Source organism: Parasteatoda tepidariorum, chromosome 8 (assembly GCF_982258835.1).
Source record: "Parasteatoda tepidariorum strain Cologne lab strain chromosome 8, Ptep-v5.0, whole genome shotgun sequence".
Lineage (NCBI taxonomy): Eukaryota > Metazoa > Arthropoda > Arachnida > Araneae > Theridiidae > Parasteatoda > Parasteatoda tepidariorum.
In genome coordinates this window covers 100,898,647-100,911,036 of record NC_141762.1, presented here as the reverse complement: position 1 = coordinate 100,911,036, position 12,390 = coordinate 100,898,647, and the positions used below count along the sequence as shown (strand labels likewise).

Below are 12,390 nucleotides of genomic sequence, written 5' to 3'. Positions count from 1 at the left end.
TATGCTTATAGTTCAATTTGCGTGAGAGTTTTAAAATTGCCCAATATTATATCAATGACTAGATAATTTTTCGATAAAAAAAAACATTTATAGTCTTTATTTTACTGCAAACAAAATAAAAATAACTGCTAACCTCATATATCTTTTTATGTTAATCTCAGAATTACATCACTAATTTTTCCTTGGAGCTATTCATATCTCTACACATTTTCCACTTCATCAGAATATTTTTCGCATTTTCATGAATTCCATTTTTTAAAAAATAATCATGTATTAACTTCATCGAACAACTCAACCTCTCAGAAAAAAGATGCAAACTCAAGCAGATGTGGATTTCACAATATGAATTTTGAATACAAAAGCAGATGTTCAGGCAGTCCTATTCCTTCATTGTGTTAAGAAATCAGATATAATCATTTTATCATAATTGTGGGGATAGTAGTTATCAACAATGTCAACCCTCATCTATGAAAAGGTACCCCAACATAGAAATGAGTTAACATGTCTTATATACTAGTGAATTGGAATTATATTTTTGTAGTGGTAGACACACTACTGAACTCCCCCACCAGATTTAGAGCTGTGATAGAATTCGATGTACGGGTACCACTAATTGATTCATTGCTGTTTTGTGAGAAGCCAGGAGAGTTGTATTAAGATCACTGTACTTTTAAATGCTGGTCGTGAGAGCTGTATTGAGTTCACAGTCGTGGTCGCTCCTGAGTCACCATTAGTAGTAAAGTGTATATATATAGGAGGACGTTGCGTGCAAGCGCGACTGAGTAGCAAAGATAATGTCACAGTCACAAGCAGCGAGTCAGCGGATCATCCATCAAAGTAAGTGCATTCAAACCGAAGTGGGAGTTTCTGTCGAGGTAGGTGGGTTCACATCATGTCTGAAGAACACTAATGTGGGGATAGTAGTTATAGACAATGTCAACCTTCATCTATGAAAAGGTACCCCAAAATAGGATTGAGTTAAAAAGCCTTATATAGTAGTGAATTGGAATTGTATTTTTGTAGTGGTAGACACACTACAATAAGTAAGAAAAACAACAGTGTTTTCATTGGAAGATGGAATACAAATCTTTTCTCAAGACTGATTTCAGGACAGAAAAGTGGCACCACTGTGTAGTGCAGAGGTCGCCAAAATGGTCTATATAGACCCCAGGGGTTTATTTAACATAAGCGGGGGTTGATCTGAGCCAGGGAGTCGATCCGAACCGGAAGGGTCAATTGGTCGAAGGATTACCAGTATTTTTCAGATATGTGACAATTAGAAATAAAAGAAGAAGACTTGGAAATATATACAGGTAATCTTCAAAAATTGAGCGACGATTTTAAACTGAGTTTTGTTGATTTGGAAAACATTGACATCCCTGATAGGATTATTGTGCCATTTTCTGCTCAAATTGAAAACATGGACATCAACCTGCAAGATGAGCTTGCTGAATTATTATGGGGATTTGAAGCAAAGATGCTTTTTTAAAATTTAACAATAAGCAAATTTTGGACAAATATAAAGATAATCCAAAAATATGTAAAACTTTACGAAATAGCTCAGCCATTTATGATAGCATTCCTATATGGTTGAAGCTGGTTTCAGTCACGTAAATTCAATCTTAACTAAGAACAGAAATAAATTAAATGTGGAGTTTCGAGGGGATTTAAGATCAAAATTGACCAATTTTGAACCCAATATAACAAACCTTGCAAAAAAAAAACAACAAAAAAAAAACACCAGGCATTGATTAAGAAGCAATAAATCCATAGTTACTTTACTTATTATTTCTACTTACTTATAATTGCTTATTATTTCATAAATATTAAGGTATTTATATTTCAACATTAATATATTTTTCATAAAACACTATGTACTATTACTTTAATAAATGTTCAAAATCATAAAATAAATGTACAAACACAGTATCTAATAGAGTTTTATTTTAATTAGCAGAAAATTACTTTTATGCGGGTCGATGATCAAAAAAGTTTGGCAACCCCTGGTGTAGTGCATGCCAAAAAACACCTAACTACAGTTTACCATGTCAGGTAGCCACAGAAAAAAATTAACAAAATTGTTGCCTTTAGTAGCCTCAAGAATGAAAATAGTTACTTAAATAAAAACAAAATTTTTTCACTAATATGACTAAAATTTTATTACATGACTTAATTGTCATATACCATGATCCAATTAGTCAAGTTGACGGCAAATATAATAATATTTTATCTAAACACTAGTGTTCAAATATTATATTTTCATATCAAAAAAATTTGTATATTTGCAGAAAATACTTTTAATAACTGGAATTCATTCAAGAAAATACTTTTTCATCAAAAAAACATACTTTTTCAAAAAAATGATCCCTTTTATCAATAATTGATTTAGCAAGTACATATATAGTATTCAAATTCGGAATTCATGCGTCATAATATCGTATTAAAAATTGGGTTTTTTAAAATCATGCGGAATTTTGCAGTTATAATCGTTGAAACGACGATCGAGAAACAAAACAGACTTACAATGGAATCTGTGCAAATTGTGCGCATTAAAATGTGATGACTCAAATTTGTAATTTAACATTTATTTTTTAAGGAAAAAAAATCATTTTGTTCATAAGCACCTGTGGGCTGCAGGTTGTCAGCCCAATTTATGCAAAAAAATATCACTAAGAGTACAGAAAGTTCTCTCAATAGTCTCCTTTTCCAGAAAATAGTTGCATTTTTAACCTTTTCAAGCAAGTCGCCTTATGAGGAAAATAGTCGTAAATAGTCGCATTTTAGTTGTAGTGAAGAGCAGTGAGGTGAGTGATATTGATATAAAACACTCTTGAAAAATGTAGGTGAAACAAATGCTCAATGAGAATGAATTTGTGGTTCCAATCTTATTTCAAATAGGTTAGAATGAGTTCTTTTTATGGCAGAATCTGAATTGCAAAAAATTAAAATGTGATGCACCTGCCCTAGCAGCAAAATAACCTAGGCCCTCATTGGGCCTAAGTTATTTTGGCCTCACGAATCTTGGCTCACTAATTGTTCAAAGGACAGTTATACTTCAGATATTGGCCCTATATGGAATTTTCCGATTCATCTGATATTTAACAGCCACTTTACAACAAATATTGGTTCTGTATAGAATTGCCGGATTCACTCGATAATTTATTTATATTATTAATTTAGCCAATATAGGTTCTATATTGGCAAATGTAAGCCCTACATAGGTCATTCTAGGACCAATATTAAAAAATCTAGACATCCCAATATTGGTCCCTCGGTGCACATTCTTATTGAGCCAATTTTGAGCTTGTGCCCAACTGTGGTCAAGTTAAAATTGATGCTAGGTTAGTGCAATTTCGTTATGAAATTCTTCTACTAATTTTAAAAATTACTATTAAGAAATATTATAAGAAAGTCATTTTAGTTAAATGCTGAAATAAAATGATAGTGTCAAACATAAAGGCATAATCTTTCTTCCAAATAAAGCAGAATGACCACCACAAAAGACAGAAATATTCCAGTATGCATCATCCACCCTTTTCCTACAGAGTTATAGAATAATGCAAAAAAAAATTTTTTTAATATTTTAACTTACTAATTTATCCACTTGGTCGACATAATATCGGTGTTTACTTTCTAGAGTCATGCAGCTATCTTTGGTTTGCAGATTTATTTTGTCTATCTCTTCTAAGAGGTTTTCTTTTAGGTTGATCAGCCTCTTCTCCTCACTTTCAATTAAGTCAATTTTTTCTTTCATTTGACTCACCAGAGATTTAAAAAGCTGCAATAGAATGAATAATTCAAAGAATCTCCTGTTTTATTCAATAATTACATCAAACAGAGTTTCAAAGCAGTAGAAAGGAAATATATGCTAATTTAATCTAAAGTAGGTATGCAAGAAGGTTAGTATAATGGCCATACTTATTAAAAAATGTTTAGAAAATATTTTAGTTGAAATTGGTACATTAATTTTTATGCTGTTGTTTACATTTTTTATGCGCATGTTTACAAAATACTGCTTTCTCAGAATTGAGTAATTTACCCATACTATACATATTAAAATACAGTGGAATGTTCCTGCATGTAAAAAATCATATTATAACCTGCAGTACTTTCTGCCTACCCCCCCCCCAGTTTTTCCATGTTATTAGACAGGAAAATAATATATTGGGGAGAAACATTCTCCTAATTTTGCCCATTTGCTTAACCGCCAGTGGGTTAAACACACAATCACTGTGCTCTTAAGTGAGCTATATTCGGCTAACTATACTAGTTTTAAATGCTGGTAAAACTTAAAGAAAAAAAGGGAACAGCAGAGCACACCTAAATAATGCTATGGTAAATGAAATAGTTAAGTATAGCTGAAATGTCATCTTTAAATATCCCACAGATTATGCAATGAGTGGTCACCACTTTCAAGAGAAGAAGATAGGAAATAAAATTCCTTGTATTTTCCTAGTTTGTATGGAAAAACTTGAAATTTCCTGCATTTTTCCAGGTTTTCCCTGTAGAGTGGCAATCCCGTGTACACTAGCTTATAACTTAGATAAAACCTTTATTTCACACAATACATAAAAGTTACAGAGATACAAAAGAAACATATTTCTTCTCAGAGGATTGATAGATAAACATTCAATTAGATAAAACAATGCAAAAATCATTGCAATTATTAATTTAAAACTAAATTTTCATTAAAAAAATAAGTTTCTTATTTTTAAAAAAAAACAAGCACAATTTTTTTCATAGAAACAAATATTGCAAATAAAAAAATATACACACTTTATTCATTATTTCATCCCAGGCAATCAATTCTAACATCCACTGCTCCTTTTTTTCTTCCCATATTCGAGAAGTTTCTTCTCTGCAACACGTGAAAATATATTTTAAACCATATAATATATTTGAATTAAATAAAAAAACATACAAGATGTATGAAATACATCCAAACAACTGTCATTTGCGACTTCGTTATTTTGTATATCTTTGACAAAAATTTACAGCTAGTTAGTTTAATAGTTAAAATAAAACTTATAGAAACTTGTTTGAATAATTTATTACTTTAGAGTTGTTAGATTTCTTGTATTACTACATTTCATCATAAAAAGAAAGACAAATCTTCTAAATTATTATTGTTTTTTGACTTCATGATTTTAAATTTATGATTGCTAATCAAAATTTCAAGTTTGCTTATCTAAATCTTCCTGACAGGGCCTGGTTGGCATGACACTGGACTCAGATTCGTGAGTTCAAATCCAGCCTGCCGAAGACTCCCCGTGTAGTAAATTGTGACTGGTGCACATTAAATCTGCAGGGGAGATTATGAGCCCAACTCAAAAATCCTGAAAATTTTGAGTAAAATCAATAATAATGCATTAAAAAAAATTTATGTCTTAATAAAATTAAATCATTGATATTTTCTCAACATGAAATTATAAATAAATTATATGCAGCATAATTTAAACTAATAATTATGTATAAGTTTACTTTTATCTCTAATCACATTTAATACTCTACCAGAAAAAATATCTTCAAATGAAAGAGATGCCAAGTATAAATTTTAGTTCTAATATGTTTGAATCAAATATAAAATTTTTTTATGCATAAAATGAGATCGATGATTTCTTGGAAATTCTGTATCTTGGGTTCCGGATCACGGTACACGAAATATCCAGAAATCCGGATTTTTTCCGGAGCACAAACATCTCTGAATCTGTTGGGTCACAAAGTCATCCTTGTCCCCATAACAAATTATACGTCTGGGGTACTGAATTGGAGATAATTCGTTCTCTGGTTCAGGTTAAAATTAAGATCTGTAGAATGAATGGATAAACCCTATAAACGGGTGTGACATATGGATGTGGCAAAAGTCAAATTCTTGGCCATAGATGGCGCCACTGGAAAACAAGAACAATCGGTCCCGCTCTGCCTTAATGGCCGACGACAACCACAACAAGAAAATAATCTATAATTCTGTCAGGAATCAAACATACTTGGGCTCAAATTTACCGATAGTGAGATATAACTTCTGGGTCACTGAGAAAACGTCTGTTCTGAAACGTTGAAGGGCAACTTTTGTTTTTGTTCAAAAGAAAATAAGTGTTTTTTTGGTTTAAGGTTTTTCTCCAGCATTACGGATTCAATTAAAAACTTTAATTTGTACCTAATCTTATTAACATTAAGTTTTAAATTAAAATAGCATTAACTTTATGATTTTTAAATGATACATAAACTTTATAAATTTGCTTCTGTGAATCCGATTGCATATTTATGGTACTAAACCTTAATTTGCATTAATTTTAATTTCCACACTTGTAACTTTAAATTTCATTTATAGTTAACCTTATTAATGTAATACTTAAATTAAAATAGTTACATTACTTCAATCAAGATTTCTAATTGGCAATTAAACTGGATTTACATAAATTAAAACTATTATAGATTTATACTTAGATTAAAGTAGGTTATGGTGAGTGGAAAAAAACAACAACTTCCAAATTGTACAGGTATTATTTGGTTCTACATTCAGAATATATCATAATCATTTATTATTAAAAACATTATCATACATTAGATTTTATTATCAGTTAGTTTTGAAATGTTTATAATATTTCGGAATATTTAACCCTCCGCGTACGGCTCTGGCAATCTAAACGAGGTATCAGCTTCGTCCCTGACTACAGGTCAAGTTAATATCGCGGGCAAAGAATTCCCCCCCCCCTAGTTTCAATACTGATACAGCTATTTACCTGTGTAGGTTACAAAAAAAACATCATTTGATGCTTATTTTTGCTGGTAGATGGCACTAAAGGGTTCATGAATTTTTTCTATCTTGCTGGATTTTTTTCGCCTAGTATTAGTAAGTTTGCATGCTCTTTGTTTTTCGTTCGCGGGATAAGCCTTTATGAAAGATATGGATTTGAAGAGTGTCAACAGCGTTATATGTGGGAATAACAAAGAAAGTATCTTAATTATGAAGATAGTGATTCGGATTGGAAGTATTCCATAAATCTGACCTTTTCTGGTTTTTTTTTACAAAATTTCTGTAACATTTTTCGAGATAAAATGTTTAAAAATTATATCCATCTGAAAATAAAAATATCTCACGAATTTTTTAACTTATAAACCCTGCCCTCTGAAATAGCGGGAGCCGTATTACCTATCTTTAGAAGATGCAAAAGCTATTTAAATTCTTGTGTTATTTTAAAAGAATAGAAGAAGAAGATAAATTGTAACATATATAGATAAAGAAAATGTCAAAAAAAGTCGCCCCGTATTTCAAGACAGGAAAGTATAAAAACTGAGCCACACGCGGAGGGTTAATAAAGAACAAATATAATACTGACTGGTATAATTGGAGGATTTCCAGCTCCCTTTCTCTTTCAAGAGCAATCTGCATTGAAATTTTTTCTTTTGCTGCCATCACTTCATCTAAATCGATATTTAGATCACTCATTGCAGAAAGCATTTTATAGTCAAATTCCTAAATGGAATAATTATATCTCTTTACATTTTAATTCAAGGCATCTCTTCAAAAATTATATCGAATTTTATAGAAATAAAACAGTTTTCTTTTGGTAGGAAAATTTACACTAATAAGAAAAAATATGTAATGTTTAAAATGATAATTAATTATTAATGAGTCTTACATTAGTACTGAAATAAAAAGTCAGCTGTTACATTGATTGTTAAGAAAAGAATAAAATAATTTACATCCACTTCTTATAAAATGTAATAAAAATTAAATAATTGGTTTAATTTAATTGAAATTCAATTAAGAATGATTAAAAATAAACAAATTTAAGAAATTTTAAAAGCTAGGAAATATGCTATTGTGGCATCACAATAGTTTTATAAATGATCACCCTAAACAGCACAAATTTTTTTAATGGCAATTGTGATAACATAATGTTTTATTTCTTCACATAGTCAATCCATGTACAATTTGATAAACCAAGAAACTGTATTTTAAATAAACAAACCTCTTTCAAAATGCATAGAATTACTCTCTTATAAAAATAGTAATGGTGGACAAATTTGTAAAAATACGATTGAGTTAATGTAAAGAAACACACCAAAAGAAAAACAATAATAAATTAAATTTTTTGTAGTCATAAAAAGCTTGTATTTTTATAAACTAACACTCTATTTTGATCCAAAGTACTAATTTCTCATTAACCAATAAATATTCATTTTCAAAATCACTTTATTTTATAGAAAGGCGGACTCAATGTGGTAAATTTACTTGAAAACTACTAGTTTTAGAATAATTTCACAACAAATGTCAATGTTTTCTTAATAGATTTCAGCAGCCATGGAAAACCAGTCATTTAAAGAAATTAGAGTTAAATAAAAGGTTAATTATTGGGAAAAGTTATGTGAAATTATTTTATTTATTTATCTTAAATATTCTTTCCCACTTGCAAGAAAAGAAAAATTAAGTATAACACCATCACAACAAAACAAAAAAAATTACAATTTTTTTAATATCCGCATAATACAGAGTGCGTAGCCAAATCTTTTCAGAAAAAATAAGCACCTTTTAAGCACTATATGCGTTAACAAAATGCAAAATAATTTTCCAAGACTTTACATGATCATAATAAAATAACTAGTTTCTGACTAATAATTATTTTGTTGATTATATTAACCATTATAAAATGATCGAGATATTTTTTGGTTCGATATCAGAGGGTGGAAAATGAAGCTTGAAATAGAGAATATCTTGCAAAATGCAGCAGAGTTGCACATCAGGTGTAAAAATGTCACTGAATCCAGCTCAGTAGACACACTTGCGGACTCTCAGGTATTTAATCAAACGTATAAAATGATTGGCACTTTTAAACGCTATGAACCGAATGTAAGCCAAAATGGATTGTGGTGGAATGAATTGTAAAAACGTTGAATAGAACAACGTGAAAAGCAAAGTGTGGCGAAAATCGACAGGGTAGAGAAAAAATTCTCAGTTTCGAAAAGGGAAAACTACGCACTTTTTAAAAACACCCCACGTAAAAAGCACCTTTAAGGGCTTTTAGAAGACGAAAATCAAAGCACCTTCAGGGGTCTGTTTAGGTTTTTATGAGAGGTACCTATTTTGTGAAAATTTAGACATAATTTGTGAAGATTAAAATTTTATTAAAATATCAATGCAAAAATATGGTAAAGTAAGAAGATATTTTCAAAAATTGCCACTACAGATAAAAAGCATTTAAGACTGGTAAATTTTATATTTATTTTTCCCCATATATTAAAAAATAATTTTTCTATTGTAAAATTTTGGGCCTAAAATTGTATCTAAATTTAAAAATCCATAAAAATCATTGTCCATGGTAAAATTTTAACTCAAATTTAAAAAAAATTTGCATTTAACAGTACTTGCACTTAAAGTTATTTTCATTATGAGAACATTTTCAACTATGTGATACAGAAAAAAGTTTCTCAGAGAAAAAAAATGCTTCATAAAAAATAAAGGTCTGTTAGAATAAATTTACAATAGTGTTTAAGATTATGTTTGAATTTCAACTTTCTGTACAGTTTATAGAGGGAGAGCCTCGTCGTTTCACTTTTAAAAACTCAGCGGGGGAAAAAACTAGCTTTGAAATGGCGTAAGCAACCTGTTAGGCTTACCACATTGCCCTATCTGAACAAATACCTGCTACCTTTTCGTAAAAGACAGTTAGCATAAAAGCTTTACTTTTTTATAGATTGCAATGAGAACGGGGTATACATGAGAACTTGCTTTTTTAAAAGTATTTTCTGAAACTACCGTTTTTCCTAAAGTTGAATTTGTGAAGGTACTGCTGAGCGGTAGTAAATTTACCCTGAACAGACCCATTGAATCATTATTTTTAAGAAACTGTAATGTAAACAAACATCCCTCTAAATGCATAGAATTACACTCTTATAAAAATAGTAATGGCGGACAAATTTATTAATTCAAAACACTATTGAACTAATATAAAGAAACATACAAAAAGAAAGACACTAATAAATTATATTTTTGTAGGCATATAAAGCTCATATTTTTATAAACTAACACTCTATTTTGATCCAAACTATCAATTTCTTATCAACCAATAAATATTCCATTTTAAAATCACTTTAAAAACTCACTTTATTCTATAGAAAGGTGGACTCAATTTATTTGAAAACTACTGGTTATAGAATAATTTCGAAATAAATGTCAATGTTTCTTTTAATATATTTCAGCAGCCATATAAAACAAGACATTTAAAGAAATTAGAGTGTTAAATAAAAGATTAATTATTGAGAAATATTATGTGAAATTATTTCTTTTTTTTTTTAAAGATTCTCTCCCACTTGCAAGAAAAGAAAAAATAAGTATAATGAAATCACAACAAAAAACAATTAAAATTTTTTTAATATCCACTTAATATGAAAATTATATAGAAAAATAAATGATTTTATACCAAGCCGTGTTTTACTTCAGTCAACATTTTCCTCATTTTTTCATTGGGCTGATAGAGAGTCTGTATTCTGAAGAAAAAAAAATATAGAGATTCCTCATTTTTTATAAAAGAATAAGATGAATAAAGGTGAAGGATTTCACATAGTTATTTTTAATAAATAAGTAAATTGTACGAAATCAATAGCATTCCTGCCAAGATAAATAAAAATATTTAATATGAAACAGATTCATAAGTTTTTTTTTATATTAGAAGATAATCAGAAGTGGCAATTGTTTTCAGAGCAGTGTTCCTTAACCTTTTAGATATAATGGACCCCTTTTAATAATTTTTAAGAAGTCACAGACCTGTGAAAAAAATAATTGCAAAAAACGTCAATTATTAGAAAACATTTAATTTTATTATTTTAATAGTATACAAAATTTTTAAAATTAAAATTTTAAATATGAAGGTTGCTGCTGCTTTTCCTTACTTAACAAATTGAATTGGGGGATGGTTTTCAACAAAGCAAACGGGCATATCATGTTCAACATTCAATCGATTTCGATGTTATGTTTTTATTATCACAATTGTGGAAAATCCCGCTTCGCAAAGATACACTGTAGCAAACGGAATTATAGCTGCCATAATTCGTTTTACAAGCAATGGGTAGGCTTCCAAACGTTTTAAAAATTAGGAGTAGTCAGCGGACCCCCAAAATATAACTCATGGACCCCTTAGGGGTTCATGAACCACAGGTTAAGAAACCCTGTTTTAGAGTCTTAATAACATCCACTGAATGACATGAAATGGAAAAATATGTTAAAAGCAACAAGAAAACATAAAAATCTAACATAAACCTTACTTCTAATTTGCTACTGTGATCAGGGGTCTGTCCAGACATTTTGTAAAAGGTCCTGTTTTCGTAAAATTGCGAGAAACTACTCATAACTTGAGAATATAAAATAAGCATTAAGTCACCTTCTTTCAACCAGGGTCATGCTTTTGTGAATTTGTGCAAATAGTGTCATGTTATTGCAAAAATTGCTGAAAACCTTTTCAATAAGTTTTTAAATTGTAAGTAGATACAAGATTCTGCTCAACAATTGCTGCTACTAAATTAGAGATGCACCATACAAATATTTGGTATTTAGCCTATACTGCTCAACACAGAATATTTATTCTAGACAAATAATGGAAACAAAATCACTCACATTTTTAATAATTTCAATTGAGGCATATTTTAAATAACACAACTTAGTAATGCATCACTTTTAATGCATTATGCATTAAGTAAACTTAAACAATTCTAAAATTTATAATATTTAATTTAAAAAATTGCCAGAAATTAAATTTTATTTACATAATATTCTATTAATTTTATGAATAAATATAAATTGATCAATTATTTATTTAGAAAAAAAAAATTTTCGTTTAAGATCAATAAGAATGTGCACACGATGTTTGTAAATATAGAAATATTTTCTTAGAATACTACATTTGGAACTTAAACTTAGGGAAACTTAGTTTGTCTGGAGCAGTCTTTCTCCCCAGGGAAGGGTTTATTTGTCTAACAAAACAATATTGAAGATAAACACATTTGTGAAGGGTCCGATAAAAAGATAAATTATTTTGTGAAGGGTCCGATAAAAAGATAAATTATTTTGTGAAGGGTCCGTTTTTATGAAAAGATATTTTGTTAAGGGTTCGTGATTTTTTTTGATTTTTAAAAAAAAAAATCAAAAACATCAGATTTTTTTGATTTAAATCAGATTTTTTTGATTTTTATTCAAATATTTTCTAAGAACTTTAATTCATGATTAAAAAAACTTTATAAATGTTTAATCAAAATTAAGTTAATATTAAAACTATATTATAACAATATTTTAGAAGCTCTAACTTACTAAAATAATTTTTCATTATAATACATAGCTTTGAATGCATAGCAACCATTTTGAAACAAATGCAAGATTGAAATTTAAAGACTAGA

General features: G+C 29.2%; 1 protein-coding gene across 3 annotated transcripts in view; it reads right to left on the bottom strand.

The window, feature by feature from the left end:
* The window catches only part of LOC107449459 (uncharacterized), a 156,492-nt gene that overhangs the window by 117,482 nt on the left and 26,620 nt on the right, over positions 1-12,390 (bottom strand). For all 3 annotated transcript variants that reach the window (XM_087169515.1, XM_087169513.1, XM_087169514.1), the window contains exons 9-12: positions 10,425-10,491; positions 7,341-7,477; positions 4,777-4,858; positions 3,593-3,778 (exon numbers count right to left, since the gene is read on the bottom strand). In XM_087169515.1, coding sequence (XP_087025641.1) covers positions 3,593-3,778; positions 4,777-4,858; positions 7,341-7,477; positions 10,425-10,491 — 472 coding nt within the window. The remainder of the gene's footprint in view (positions 1-3,592; positions 3,779-4,776; positions 4,859-7,340; positions 7,478-10,424; positions 10,492-12,390) is intronic.